The 15,814-nt window shown below is 42.4% G+C and overlaps 1 protein-coding gene across 1 annotated transcript in view; it reads right to left on the bottom strand.

The window, feature by feature from the left end:
- Window positions 1-1,868: 1,868 nt before the first annotated feature.
- LOC137287573 (E3 ubiquitin-protein ligase listerin-like) overlaps window positions 1,869-15,814 on the bottom strand; it is a 44,448-nt gene continuing 30,502 nt past the window's right edge. The window contains exons 12-31 of the mRNA XM_067819939.1: window positions 14,276-14,427; window positions 13,974-14,055; window positions 13,318-13,471; window positions 12,687-12,828; window positions 12,095-12,406; window positions 11,474-11,592; window positions 10,561-10,668; window positions 10,173-10,315; window positions 9,769-9,913; window positions 9,420-9,564; window positions 9,021-9,237; window positions 8,457-8,694; window positions 8,018-8,107; window positions 6,123-6,309; window positions 5,798-5,945; window positions 5,521-5,650; window positions 5,221-5,308; window positions 4,743-4,937; window positions 3,365-3,532; window positions 1,869-3,151 (exon numbers count right to left, since the gene is read on the bottom strand). Of these exons, the coding sequence (XP_067676040.1) occupies window positions 3,092-3,151; window positions 3,365-3,532; window positions 4,743-4,937; window positions 5,221-5,308; window positions 5,521-5,650; window positions 5,798-5,945; window positions 6,123-6,309; window positions 8,018-8,107; window positions 8,457-8,694; window positions 9,021-9,237; window positions 9,420-9,564; window positions 9,769-9,913; window positions 10,173-10,315; window positions 10,561-10,668; window positions 11,474-11,592; window positions 12,095-12,406; window positions 12,687-12,828; window positions 13,318-13,471; window positions 13,974-14,055; window positions 14,276-14,427 (3,023 nt within the window). The 3' untranslated portion in view covers window positions 1,869-3,091. The remainder of the gene's footprint in view (window positions 3,152-3,364; window positions 3,533-4,742; window positions 4,938-5,220; window positions 5,309-5,520; window positions 5,651-5,797; window positions 5,946-6,122; window positions 6,310-8,017; window positions 8,108-8,456; window positions 8,695-9,020; window positions 9,238-9,419; window positions 9,565-9,768; window positions 9,914-10,172; window positions 10,316-10,560; window positions 10,669-11,473; window positions 11,593-12,094; window positions 12,407-12,686; window positions 12,829-13,317; window positions 13,472-13,973; window positions 14,056-14,275; window positions 14,428-15,814) is intronic.

Below are 15,814 nucleotides of genomic sequence, written 5' to 3'. Positions count from 1 at the left end.
ATGGCAGTCGCTTGCAGAGAGAGAGGGGAAGTCACTGAAGTGCTTTATATAATGACTCTAGTGATAAAGTCCAGAGCATTTCCTACTGAACATGATCTGAGCAATCAATGGAAGTTGGAGTTCTTGGCAATTGAAGAAACCTGCATGTAGGGATGACTTGACAGCTTATCATTACTGTCACCTTGAGGAAACTATTGTGAGTTAGACAATGTTGAAACAGTAGTGCCATCAGTATTTCTATGCATTTATTAGTGTTTCTAGAGTGAATGGCATTGTTATCTGTAAAGTGTGACAAACTCAGTTTTAATTACTATAGTTGACTGATCATTAAGGATGAGAGACTGGCACTAGCTGGAACAAACCTAGGCAGTGTAACCTCTTTGTTAAAATGCTATCTACCATCAATGTTCAGTGCAAACTGAAAGCTTAACTCATGTGTACATGGTTTAAGAACAGGTTTAAATGATTTGTGTGAATTATGCTGATCCGTTTAATCCAAACTCTCTGGATTTAAATTATTCTTAACCATGCTAATCTTTACCAATGTCAAAAATATCTATGTTATAAATTATGAATTTGTCTTGATATTCAAAATTTTGTCTTAGTAAAGCATTGGAAATTGATCAGTATACGATGACATCATTATGATGTCTGCCCTCAGACCTGACCTGTCGATGCAAGAGGACGTTCACCAACTAGCGTCAGAGTTATCCACAGGGCTGTATTCTCAACAATTGGGTGGCCATGTAAAACTGCACTCGTCAGTGTTTGGTTGTTCCTTGATGAAAAATCGTAGCTGTATGCTCCTCTCCTATTACTGTCTGTTTAAACATTGAAGTGCTAAGTAACTTTCTCTTATGTTTTTGCTCCTTTTAAGCATGACATGCAGTGTGTTTAGATTTTAAGGAGTCGAGAACTAGGGAAACAAGTAGAACTTTGCCCATATGGCTTTAAAAATCAACTAGTACATATACATTTTCGACTGAACAACTTTGTAAATAAAGGTGAAGGTGATGTCATTTGAAGGTTAGGTTCAGGTATCAGCCACCCTGACCAAGTTGAGTAATGCCTGCAACATTCCAATAGACTTAGGAAATTTATACCAATTACAAGCTGTTGGGCAAGCGTTTATACCAACATGGATAGACAGCTGGAGCAGTTGTTCAGCTTTTTTCAGCGTGACTAGGTCCAGCGACTAATTGACCACAGACAGTCACAGCTTTCACTCAGACTGGGAAAACCCTTAAGAATGAAAGCCTTGAAAAGTTTGGTAAAGAATTCTAAAGCTAAAAACGGAGCTGAACCCTGCTGATTGATAAATAATAGTGACCTGTTTTCAATCTTTCTACTTTTACTCATGGTGGGAGGGAATGTTGAAACAGACACTGTTTCATGGAGAAACAAATACAATCTCATATTGAAATAAGTAAAATGTCTTAAGGACTCAGTTAGACAAGTGATAATTTTAGACCGAGTTTGATACAAGACTATCACGATGATGTGTTGCTGGTTTCACATAACAGACCAGTGTAATGTCAGTGTGTAAATGATGTAGCGAGAAATGTTCAACAGAAAGAGTGTGTATAAATAAACAAAAAAATTTGACTTTTTTAAAACCTGTTGAATTCCCTTATTGTTGCCTTCAGTTCAGTCACATCCATCCTCATGGGCTGAAAGAGTAAAACTATTCCCAGCTTCCCACACAGATCATATGAACAACTCCATCATGGTTGACTGTCATACCTCATAGACATGGAAAGTTGTGCATGATGTCTATCAAAGGCTTGTCTGGTCGAGATTTGGTTATTTACAAGTTGCCCCTGAATACAGCATACATTGTTATTGCAAACAAAACAAACACAACAGTCTGAACTTTCTGTGGTTTATTTAAAACCAATTCACCATATTTAGTTTAGAATTTAACATAGCCACAAATCACCTGTGGCTTGGAAAGAACCTTGGGTAGAGGAGGAGGGATGTTGGATGTGTTGTGTCCTGAGGTATCGACACTACAGACATATGATCAGAATGGGTCTCCTTGTCCACCTTCAAATATTTTTCAGAGGTATGTTCTCACTTGACCCACACATTTTCACCTCCCTCTCACATGGCTGAATATAAGTCAACTTGATTTACAAAATTAATACAAACACCTGCCATTACTGATAGCAGAGTAATAGCATGTCCTGCATGGCTGCATAGCAAGTGCAAGACTTGATTACAGATACCAGTGGTTTTTTGTTGAGCTGATCGGCACAGTAAGCAATATTCCTTTCATTAAGGCCAAAATCTTAACAAGTCAAGGTATTTCTTGTGAAAAACCAGACCACATGTTATTTATATTCAGTAATTAAAAAGTGTTGTGAATGGCCTAAATATATAAATATTACTTCAGTTGATCAGTCACGACAGACTAATTATGGAAACACAAAAGAATCAGCAGATGTTTAAATATATTTGAATAGTATACCTCAGATACACATATCTGTAACTGGGACCAATACATTTGTACATCACATAGACTCATCAAACAAAGGTATGTTTCACTTTCGTTGGCTTCACAAGAATAAAATAACAACTGAAATTGATTGTAACTTACGTAAGACATAGATGAACCTACATCAACCTCAATATAAACAATCAACACCAATGTGTAATAACACAAATTTGACAAGTTTCTGATGTCATCATAAACATCTTGACGACCACATTGTGAAGGACATTTTCAGTTCACACGGCAACTGTCTTGAGCTGCATTAGCTTACAGTATTGTTGGCAGGCAGAACTTGACAACTCAACACTGGTGACCGACAACTGGACTTAACAACTCAGACACTGGTGCCCTGCAGCTGTTCTTGACAACCTGACACAGGTAAACCGACAGCTGGACTTAACAACTCGGACACTGGCACCCTGCAGCTGTTCTCGACAACTTGGACACTGTCACCCCACAGTTGTTCTTGACAACTTGGGCACTGGTGACCAACAGCTGGACTTGACCTTCACTAGAATGTATGAACATATTCACAAAACTGTAGTCCTCCTTGAACTTGGCTCAGGAATTAAATTGTCAAGATGCTCAGCAAGCCTGCTAAAACAGGTTCCGGCACAATGGACATGTTGAGTTGTGACTGGTGCTGAACCATTTATACTGCAAGCAAAGTAATAATGGAAATACATTAGAGTGACACTAATCATGAATAGTTTCTCATGACCTAATGTCTGACTGGAATTCCAAAACAAAATTTTGAATTCAATACAGAAATTCAAACAGAAACGGTAAGATTAAACACATTACAGCACTTTTTCCTGCACAGCCATACATAAATCAGATACAGAAACTTGAACGTGAAGGCCTACATACCAGACATGCAGAATGGAATTTCTTCTTGCATGTGCGGCACTGCAACCGGGGTAACTGGAAGTTGGTGCCATGTAGAACTGAATAGCAGATCATGCAGTCGTCCACACCCTCAAACCTCTTGTCAATGTTCTTCTTCCACAGTTTCAGCCCCTCAATGATACTGCCATTCTACCAACACAAAATATTACGCATGGCAACAGATTGGCACTACATGCCAAAAGGCTGTCCTGATTACTATGTTTACATGAATGATCATTACGTCAACCACTTGCAGCTTAGTGACCATTTCATGCGGTAGTTGAGATCATATTTTAGAATATCTAGGAAACTGATGCACAATCATTTGTTCCCAGGTTGTGAGAAGAACACAGAGGAGTGACACCCTGACACCCTGGCACCTACAGGAGATTGCTGGACTGTGCAGCATGTGTCACATGTTACTATATTTAGTATATTGCAAACTGTTACTTTCAAAGTGTAGTAATTGTATGTGACAAAGAACACTTATTGAACCTTCCTTTAGGCCCTTTATTTTAATGTAATTCTGGCAACACTGTTTCCTTGATCACATGCGCCAGTTTGTAACTATGGCAACATGAACACAAGCCATTCTAAAAAGCATAACAGTTGACAATCATTCAGTTTGATACACTATTGGACAGAACATGGCACCTTGTATCTACCTGACTTTGCTGATGGCATAGTCCATCCATGTGATACAAAGCAGGTTCCAAGCTGTTGGAACACATGAGCCAAACTGTTGTACTGGGTTTAAATTGGCAGCCAAACAGAAGGGTCTGTATTAAAATGGCATGCAAACTGATGGGCCTGTATCAAATTGGCTGAGAAACAGAAGGGTCTGTGTCAAACTGGCTGCCAAACAGAAGGGTCTCTATGAAATTGGCTGTCAAACAGAAGGTTCTGTGTCAAAATGGCTGCGAAACAGAAAGGCCTGCACAAAAAATACCATTCAGAAAGGTCTGAATCAAAAAGAAACTTTTTCCACTTCACTTCCATTGCCGCAAATCTCTGTATTTACCACGAGCTGGGTAAGTTCAGATAGAGTGGTCAGCAGTGACGTCACCTTGTCACTGACCACTGCAGTGCTCCGTTTCCAAGTCTCACATATAGCTCACCTGGTGCTGGAGGAAGATGTTGAGGTGGAGCAGCCACCGGTCCCACTGTGACTGGGTCACTCCGACCTTCTTGTCACTGACCACTGCAGTGCTCCGTTTCCAAGTCTCACATATAGCTCACCTGGTGCTGGAGGAAGATGTTGAGGTGGAGCAGCCACCAGTCCCACTGTGACTGGGTCACTCCGACCTTCTTGTCACTGACCACTGCAGTGCTCCGTTTCCAAGTCTCACATATAGCTCACCTGGTGCTGGAGGAAGATGTTGAGGTGGAGCAGCCACCGGTCCCACTGTGACTGGGTCACTCCGACCTTCTTGTCACTGACCACTGTGATGCTACCAAGAGGGTAGTTCTCTGGAAGTGAGATCGCGACCTCCACGCTCACCTCCGACATTGTGTACTTTGCTATCACTTCACGGATTTTAGGCCGAGCTTTGATCTGGAAGAACAACAAGTGTAGGTGGTATCCATCATGTAGGATGTAAGAAACAAATTCACTTGATCTTTCTTGTTTTAATTAAGTACATGTAAGACATTAATCTCAATTTAGAATAGTGACTTTGTTCCAAAATGGCCCTGTTCACAAAATAAGTTGTCTTTCATGACCTGCATACACTTCCAGGGACCTACTCTAAGCTGGAAACTCCACAGAGTTAAAACATTCAAGTATGAAAGGGGTAAAATCTCTCCATGGAGCCTTTCTTGAAACAGAAAACACTGACCTCGATTCCATCCAGTTCCTCGTCTGTAGCCTGCACTGAGGAGATCTCGGAGTGACACAATAGTGGACTCACATGCTTCTTGGTGAATCTAAACACAGAACCTCATCAAAATAGAACCCACAGAATCTCTTTTGTTGTATATGTAATCTGCTTTGTATAAGACACAACTAAACGACTATTCACCATAACAACTTACTGTTTTCCAATTTTATTCTTTGCCATGGGAAATCCCACCTGTTGATACATCTAGAAAATCCCACTTGTCAGTTGTAACTAGCTGTTCTCTTATCACAATCTTACTTGTCAATGTAACTAGTTGTCCTCTTATCTTGTTCTATCCACCATTGTCGGACAAGTGCTGGAATTGTCTCTAGACACTGCTGATATACATCACACGACAAGTGTTTGATGTCACATGACTGGGGACGAGCTGCAAAAGACAATCTGTCATTAGTTGCAGTAGAAAATTACAATGGAAAAAGACAATGACAGTGTTCTGCATGACTTTCATGCTTAAACTTCTGATAATATTAGGAAATCCTAGGAATATTAAAAAAAGCAAGTTCATCTGCTTCACCTGTAGGCAGCAACAATGGTGTGTCCTTGAAGTAACTGGTCTGTGTGTCAGGTGCTACAGGGTTATCTGGCATCAGTTGGTACAGGTGAGCCAACAGGTTAGTGACAATACCTGTCTCCTTAAAGTACACAGCGTACCTTGCTCTCAGCTGTAATATCAATACAGCAAGTTAGTGACAATACCTGTTGCCTTGAAGTAAACAGCAAACTTCACTCTCAAGTGTAATATAAACACAGGTTCATAACGGGTAAAACTATTCCATCCACTTTGCTTCTGAAATATCATCACCAAAGCAGCATCAATGGGACAAACAGAATGAAATTACCTCTGAAGGACTACTCTTGAAAAGCTTGAGGATAAGTTTCCATGACAACAGGTATCCCATGGTGTACCTATATTCATCAGTGTTGGGGGCAATGATAAAGCACTCCTCTAAGCTGGCATCACACAGCACGATGTCCATGGCAGCCGCACCCTCCATACATACCTTGTTGACAGCATGAGGTGGTTTACTGCAACATTCATTAAAGATATATCAAATGTTGTGTCTCCAAAATATGCATTATAAGAGACCTATTAAAAGACATGTTAAACTACTAAGACTTTCTCAACTAGTGTTTGTCACTAACATGGCAATGTCCCCAACCCCTAAAGAAAAATGAAATATTTATAACATATTCATTATTCTTTACTTTTTGCTCACACACAATACATGGAATGACTGGTGCCAGGATAATCACCCAATGTAGGCTGTCAGCAGAATTGAGGACATTGGTTGCAATGTTTTATGGAGAACTGCATTAGCACAAGTTTGAAAAGAGGACAAAGTGTTGTGGTCATATTGAAAATAAGATCAATGTAATCCAAATTGGCTAGTGTTCACAAAATCCCCTGATGTAGGCTGTCACCAAATTTGATGTCATCAAATAAAATAGTTCATGAGATATGCTAAAGAGTGTGAAAAGCGTTCAAAGTGTCAAAGTGACCTTGAAAATAAGGTCAAGGTCACCAAAACTGAGGGGTGTCTGTGGAATCCCCCAGTGTAGGCTGTCATCAAAGTTGAAGGTATTGGGTACAATAGTTCATGAGATATTGAGTTAAAAAGAATCTCAAAAGTGGCCAAAGTCTCATGGTGATTTTGAAAATAAGCTCAAGGTCACCAAAATGACTGGTGTCTGTGTAGTCCCCAAATGTAGGCTGTGACCAAATTTGAAGATATTGGGTACAATAGTTCATGAGACATTGCGTTAACAAGAATTGGGACGACCATACGTATGGAAAGACGCCGCTGAATACATAGCCCATACTCCATGCTGTGGTGGGGGACAAAAATGCTTTGTTATATGGATCTTGTCACTACCTGATGACTGATATACTGGACTGAACTCATAGTTTGGTCAAGCCCCATCACAGTCGATTGCCTCACCCCTCCATGACTGTGTGGACTCTTCCTGTCCCCTGGACTGTGTGGACTCTTCCTGTCCCCATGAATATATGGACAATTCCTGGCCCCATTACTGGATGGACTCCTGTTCAAACTGTGCCATCCTTGCTACTTGACCCCTCTGACAGTGGACACACTCATGGCACCCTTACTGTAGTTTCACCAGTCCCAGCTGACTGCAGACTCTCGCATGGCACCCTTGCTGTGGACTCACCTGTCTCAGCTGACTGCAGACTCTCCCATGCCACCCTTGCTGTGGACTCACCTGTCCCAGCTGACTGCAGACTCTCCCATGCCAACCTTGCTGTGGACTCACCTGTCCCAGCTGACTGCAGACTCTCGCATGGCACCCTTGCTGTGGACTCACCTGTCTCAGCTGACTGCAGACTCTCCCATGCCACCCTTGCTGTGGACTCACCTGTCCCAGCTGACTGCAGACTCTCCCATGGCACCCTTGCTGTGGACTCACCTGTCCCAGCTGACTGCAGACTCTCCCATGCCACCCTTGCTGTGGACTCACCTGTCCCAGCTGACTGCAGACTCTCCCATGGCACCCTTGCTGTGGACTCACCTGTCTCAGCTGACTGCAGACTCTCCCATGCCACCCTTGCTGTGGACTCACCTGTCTCAGCTGACTGCAGACTCTCCCATGCCACCCTTGCTGTGGACTCAACTGTCCCAGCTGACTGCAGACTCTCCCATGCCACCCTTGCTGTGGACTCACCTGTCCCAGCTGACTGCAGACTCTCCCATGCCACCCCTTGCTGTGGACTCACCTGGACTCATCATTCCTCTTGTCCTCCTCCTGTAGCTGTTCCACTTCATCCTTGTCCTCCTGCTCATATGCTGACAGCTCACTCACAATCCTGGAACAAAGCATATTCTAGCTATAGAAAGTCTGATTACACAAGGAAATTAGCTTGCCAATAATGAGTCCATGTAAATCTGATTTTTTTGGTGGAAAGATATATGTTAAATGTTATAATGTAAAAGGGCATTCAAGATACTAAAAATCCATTATGGCATACAAATCTATAGTTCTTTCACATAAGCCAATTAAGCAAAGATGATTATTGTTCTTTTTCTCCCCATTTCTTCACTCCACTGATTTCCTCCCATCATTTTGAGCAAACAAAACCAATCCTTGAATTATTGTATTTTTCATTTTGATCTAAAACAAGTGTAGTCCCATGACACAGGCAACTTTGTACCAACCTGTTGAGCAGATGGAAGGCTGTCACTTGTACAGAGGAACTGCTGTATAGCATCATGGGGCTGAATGTGTTGAGTAGAGACTGTAGAGAGTCTGGCAGGGGAGATAAATCTTCTGCAATTAGATTGGCTGGCAACTGGTGATTTAGCACATGCTGTTTGGGACAGCAAGAAATAGCAAGACCCATCGAACTGATGACGTTGTCATGGAGACCACCTCCTGTTGTCTGCAGGGACTTGGCTGAAAAGAGTGACAGATATTTTCAAGAGCAGTGATTAGAAAACAGACTGGAATGTTCCACGTTTCAGTCAGCAGAACAATGTCTCACTGCTGAAATGCACCACTGTCAGCAACAGCTAAACCATGCACCACACTTGGCAACAGTTAAACCATACACCACAGTCGGCAATAAATACCATATACCAGTTAACAAGTTTGAAACCATACTCAATGTTAGGATACTAAGACAGACAATCACATCACATGTTATTTAAACCCAGCCTGCAAAAGTATTACATGACAGGGACCACAATGAAGTGGAGTTTAAAAGATGAAGTGTTACTCACCCACTAGTCTTACATACAGAGGCAGGAGAATACTGAACACTCCCTCACTAAAGAACTCGTCCCACTCTGTGAGCAAGTTTTCAGGGAAGCTGGTCGGTGACATGCGTATCCTGGTGTCGATACAGTTAACAACGTCACCAAGGAGCTGACATGCCCTGATGGTGAACACGCTAACAGAGGTCTGGCTGGCTAGCAGGTGCTCACTCTCTGCAACAGTCTGAAGGAACGAACAGCATACTTCAATCAATGTGTCTACATACAGACTGAGATGATGCAGGCATTCTTTGTGAACTATGTCTTGATATACATCACATCACAGACAGGAAATATATCAATGATGGCTTGAGAGTGGGAAGGAAGAAAGGAATGAGAGTATTTATGAGCGAGATAGTGGCCCACCTGGACCCAAGCAATGGTGCTGCACATGATGAAGTCCCAGTCAGTGTTTTCCAGCTCCTGGGGCAAGAGGGTCACGTACAGCTGCACAAAGTTCATCACTTCCACGTTTGTGGCGATCTTGTCAAGGCTTGCCTCGGACAGGTCGCTGGAAATACACAACACAAGAAATCCTTTTAAAGGACTCACCAGGTAAACAAAAGGTTCTCAGTAATGACTTGCAGGTAAACAAGTGATCCTGAGTCACGACATACCGGGTAAACAAGAGATCATCAGTAATCACTCATCAGGTCATAAAGAGATCATTGGTAATAACTTACCAGGTAAACAAAGAACCTCAGTAATGACTTACCACGTAAACAACATGAGATCCTCCTTTTCCTGCTTCCACATAATTATCTGGCTCAGTGTTGACTTGAACATGTCCTTCACCTCTGACCTTTCACAATCAATATGTGGCAAGGTCATGTTCAGGACACCTAGCAGACCAACACCACCTGTAACCATGTTAATAGAATCATAGTATTGTCCACATTAGTTTTGCAATCACAACGTGTCTAACATATTAGTTAAATGAAATAACCAGAGGTTGATAATAATACAGATTTACTTTCCTTGAAACATTTCTATTGAGTTTCAGTAATGTTCTGTGTCATGTATTTAGAATAGCTTTAGTTCCAAGCAGCCATATTTCAACAATTTCACTGTGGAACTAAACAAGTTTTCTGAGTGTCACTTAGCCTGAGGGAGTCTCACCGTCAACTTGTGTAGAGGAGTCAGCTGGGGTGGTGATGAATCGGGCGTTGAGGATCTGCGCGGCAGTGAGACGGGCGTGGTCACTGACATAGCTGGTGCTGCACTGCAGGGTGTGGAGGATGGTGGGTGTCAGGGTGCTGCATCTGGAAACATAGTGTTGAACATCAGCAGTTCCAGGACTAGAGACTGACCGTTGATACAATAACACAACTACAATGAAAGCTGTCTGAAAATACTGCAGGATATACAGTAAAGAGTACGACAGCAACAGGTTTCTCCAGACAGAGTACCATATTCAACCTAGAACAACCACCTGGTCAAAGTATCATTCATGTCTAATCACAAGAACAGCTAGTTCATCAGGTTATATCTCCCATCAATAACACACCTGTCAATGACAGCATCATCTGACAAGCTGACTTCTGATTGGCTGGTCTTCAGGATATCCAACAATGTAGACAGTGAAACTGAAGCAATGCCACCTGTTTCCTCGGACCTGAGAAAGGCAAAACCATGGCAGTTTCTATGTAAGTTTTAGTAAACAATGTGAGGAACTGACACATCAGTTAGAATGTCACATGTATCTATATTCTGGTAAGTTCTTTACTTAAGAAACTACAACATTTTCTAACAGGAAATTTTGACTACATCATAAATGTACATAACGCGTAATACATAAAAATATAGTACAGTGTATGTATAATCAGCGTTATGTATGGGAGGTTTACACTGCAATAAGTATGAGGAGATCTAATAGTAAGTAATAGTATTTGTCTAAAATGGGTAGCCAAAGGTACATGACACACGTACGGTAAGTTCTTCAGTACACTACACACATTTCATGGCCATGTACAGTACACTACACAACCTGTCAGGGCCATGTACAGTACACTATACACCCTGTCATGGCCATGTACAGTACACTACACACCCTGTCAATAGTGTCATGACCATGTACAGTAAACTACACACCCTGTCATGACCATGTACAGTACACTATGCACTCTGTCAGGGCCATGTACAGTATACTACACACCCTGTCGTGACCATGTACAGTACACTACACATCTGGTCATGGCCATGTACAGTACACTACACACCCTGTCAATAGTGTCATGACCATGTACAGTAAACTACACACCCTGTCATGACCATGTACAGTACACTATGCATTCTGTCAGGGCCATGTACAGTATACTACACACCCTGTTGTGACCATGTACAGTACACTACACATCTGGTCATGGCCATGTACAATACACTACACACCCTGTCAGGGCCTTGTACAGTACACTACACACCTTGTCAGGGACATGTTGAGAAGCTCCCTCTGACTCTCACTGTCCAAGGCAGTCACCAAGCTCCTGACCTTCGCCTTTAGTTGGTCCAGTCCTGATGGCAAATCTGGGAAACGGTGAACCTGAAAAAAACCAAAATATATCCCGAAATATGAAGCCTAGATGTCCTCAATTTTCACCATCACAAAACATGTTAACAAAGTCAGCCAAGTAACCAAGTCTCCTTGGTAATCAACTCAGGAATAGCTAATCTTCATCTAGCCTTCATCTGTAAAGTGTTGCATCCAGGCTTCGGGGACTTCAGGGCCAATTCATCTGTGTATGATCTAAAAGGTGCAGTTTGCATGGGGAGCATCACTGACACAAAGACACAACTGTTTCAGAGGGTTGGACTTGTCTAAATGTACTATCTGCGTGCGCTGCTCCCTAGTTTCAAAACACACACTGGGAACAAAACATCGAACTTGACACTGTTGTAAATAAGCCCTATCATGAAATTTTCATGATTTCCTTAGATGATGAAAGGGTTTCCGTATACTACTATACATTATATTATGACCTTCCTGCTGGAGTATTGTGGGCTTGGACAGAAACAGCATTAACTACAATGAGGTAGATCAGTACCGTTTTATCATTGCCGGCCCACCATCGGGTAATGACGCTCTGTGTCAGGCAATCCAATAATCTCTCCAGATCTTCCTTTTCCCATGTCACAGCAGTTGTTTCCACTCCATCTTGACCTTGTTCTTTTGATGAGACAGATGTTACAGAGGCCTTCCTAGTCAGGGTCAAAGTCATGTCACCTGACCCCTTGTACATGAGGAGCATGACATTGAAGAGTGTGGTGAACATCAGTGTGGGCAATGTTGTTGTCAGACGTTTCTTCACAAGACTTCTCAAGGACAGCAAGCCCCTGATGGTCATGTATTCCTGTATCTGGACAGACCGAAAGATTCGTAAGTTGAAAAGATTACTTATAGGATACTGGATACCGGTCTGTTCCAGAATCTTCTTTGAGTGGCATTTTAGAAGTTTGAAAGTACACTACTGAACAAACTTTACGGATGACGTCTACCTTTATTTCATGAATTTCACGTGCTGTCCATAAAGTTTGTTCTATATTGTCCTCAAATCTCGGAGTGAACCAACCCTGAATACAATCTCTCCTGAAATGCCCACATATGGCCAAAGATGACACGTTATCAATTTTACTGACCTGAGCAAAATTATCTCCTTTTGGTGTTATAAAGAACATGCTGACCAACGCCTGTATAGTTGGGTCGGTGTGGCTGGCCTCAGGCAGGTTATCCCTCAGGGTCGCCAGCACCTTGTTCACACACAGACACACATGCTGCAGCCTGGAACAACCATTGGTATCACATCAATCTACTGTCTCTCTTGGAACTGAGCACCTGTTTCCATGGTATCACATCAGTCTACAGTCTCTCTCAGAATCCAGCTCCTATTTCCTTGGTATCAAATCAAACTACAGTCTCTCTCGGAATTGAGCACCTGTTTCCTTGGTGGCATATCAAACTATAGTCTGTCTCAGAATCTAGCACTTGTTACCTTGGTGGCATATCAAATTGTAGTCAGACTCAAATGCATAAAATCAGTGATGGCAGTCCACTCCAGTATGGCAACACAAGCCCTGCCATTGTCAGTTAAAAAAGTAAACATGACATGTTGCTTTATAGGCCAAACAAATGCCATGGATTCACATGAAATATATTTACTTGACATTAACTTGTGCAAATTAACTCACTTTAAAGTTTTATGTTACCTCCGTCAAGAATGCATTTTGTGATACAGCAGGACTACCAACTGATGTACACCTATGTACTTACATCACCAGTGTCTGAGTCCGAGATGAGATCAAGGTCCGTGTAAGCTCTGCTGACTTCTCCAGAAAGCCGCCACTGCGGAGATATGCCCCGGTCTGGCGCACTATCACACACAGGCCACAGTTGAGAGCTTCATGCACTTCCTCACGGGTCCTATCTGTAACAGACATCGACCACATACAATGACAGCATTGATTACACAATGCCATTTAGAAAGTGTTCAAATGTAACATGTCATATTTGGGATTACACTTTGTTAATAAAGTACAGAATCTAGTACTTTCTTGGTTGAGTCCCATCTGAGATTTGAACCTGCACCCTCTGAGTCAGACACCCAATCGCCAGCACACAAAATCAACCAGCTGTGGAAGTCGCGGTGGCTGAGCAGGTTACTTGGCTGACTTTGTGTGTTGGCGATTAGGTGGTCAGAGTGAATGAGAGAGTTTAGTTTTACAACACCTTTATCAATATGCCAGCAATATCGTGGCTGGGGGACACCAGATATGGGATTCACACATTGTACCAATGTGAAGAAGTAACACTGGGAATTCATTATGATGAGTGAACACACGAACCACTAGGCTGCCCACATGGCCCCTTGTCATCACATACGATGTAGACATGCTTGTGATTAGGCAGTGGTTGTCTTCTAAACTTACCTGTGACAGGGTAGTCACTGTCAATGTAGACTGTGAACAGAGCCAGCATGAGGTTCTCCACCGAATCCAGAGAGGGACACACCTACAGAAAACATGTTACAATACATTCATCCCAACACTTGAATGGCCAACCCACACTGTAGGACATCTTGCCATTCATCACCACAAGCCCCTTCCTTTACATGCATGACCTATAGTTAAAATAAACTACAAATATTTACAGTTTTCACATTTCAGCCGGGATACAATGTACAATATATAACAGTATTGTCTAACATAAATTACATTTTGTTCAGACAAACCATTAAGTTCTGGAAGAATGTCTTTGTTGCCTTGGCAACAAATGTGACCGCCTTGTCGACTCTGTCCTTGCTACCGCTGGTGCCAAGCTGCTGCAGGGTCTTATAGATGACCCCTAAAGTCTGCTCGATACACGTGGGATCAAACACAGGACCTGATGGCAGAAGGATGTCAATCAAACACAATACTCTAACACTCCTACAACTGTTCACTAACTGCCTTATACTAAGTCCAAATGTATTTGCTTGTGTGACACTAACATACTGAGGTCAGTACTTGTTCTGTGGACCAGTGAGTGAAAGACCTGGGTCTTTAATGTGAACAGTATTTCAGCACTATCCTACAACCTGCAGTGATGCTGGTCACTGATCGTTACCATTGTGGTGAATGTGTCTAGCAACACCTCACTACCACCAGTCTTGGACATTTAAGGGGATGCCTTATCACTCAACACAGCAGTAAAGAACTGTCAGCAATATTTATACAAAACTGTAGAGGTTATGAATTCTTTGAAGAATGTCCTCTTTTGGGTACATATATAGCATTAAAATGTCCATTTTAAAATGCCCACGACAGTTGTAACAATATTTCAATAAATATTTTGCAAAACGAAAAACTCGTTTTTGTCTTGTGAGACCACCCCTACAGGGCCCCTTCCTGGGCCCCCAACAGCCAAGAACAGGTAACTCACCGTCTACCTCATACCTCACTTTTCATACTGTCGTCATTGAGGACAGTCGTCCATATCAGAGCTCTCTACAGTACAGCGAAGCTACGAAAGTGAAGTGAAAATGAGTGAGAAAGCACCCAACTCTGTATGTACGGTTCCTTTTTCACGCACAGGCGCTATCAGGAATTTATAAGTCACTCCTTTTCATTCATGAAATGTTGTAACTTTGTGTGTTATATGTTGCTTCCAGCCATGTGGCCGGTAAGATGGTGGTCGGCATGTTCCTCGTGGTTTATTTTCCCAGAAACTATATTCGTGTATAAAGAGAACTACAGGATTATAATTTAACATGCTTACTTTTTATCTCATAATATAATAATAAGTGAGGTGTTTATTAATTGTTGTTGACACTGCTTGGTCATGGTTGATTGCTGGTTTCTGTCTCCGGATCTCGATGGCCTCTTGTAGTTTCCTTTGGTGCCAGTTGTTGTTGTTGGTAGACAGTATCCTAGTGTCCTCCCATCGAATTGAATGTCCAGGGTTCTTGAGAATGTGTTCAGAGATGGCTGATTTCTGGTTGAGTTTGCTGACGGAGGTCTGGTGTTCCTTCATTCTGGTGTTGGCTGGTCTCAGCGTTTCTCCAATGTATAGGTCGCCACAGTTGCATGGGATCTGGTAGATGCATCCTCTTGGGTTAGGGTTTTCGGTAAAGGACCCAGCTAACCCGAGAGGATGCATCTACCAGACCCCTTGCAACTGTGGCGACTTATACATTAGAGAAAGGCTGAGACCAATCAACACCAGAATGAATCCGGAGACAGAAACCAGCAATCAACCGTGACCAAGGAGTGTACCTACCAAGTGCCTGGGA

The sequence above is a fragment of the Haliotis asinina genome, chromosome 6 (assembly GCF_037392515.1).
Source record: "Haliotis asinina isolate JCU_RB_2024 chromosome 6, JCU_Hal_asi_v2, whole genome shotgun sequence".
NCBI lineage: Eukaryota > Metazoa > Mollusca > Gastropoda > Lepetellida > Haliotidae > Haliotis > Haliotis asinina.
Note: the sequence above shows the minus strand (reverse complement) of the source record. Positions and strands in the feature narration are given on the sequence as shown.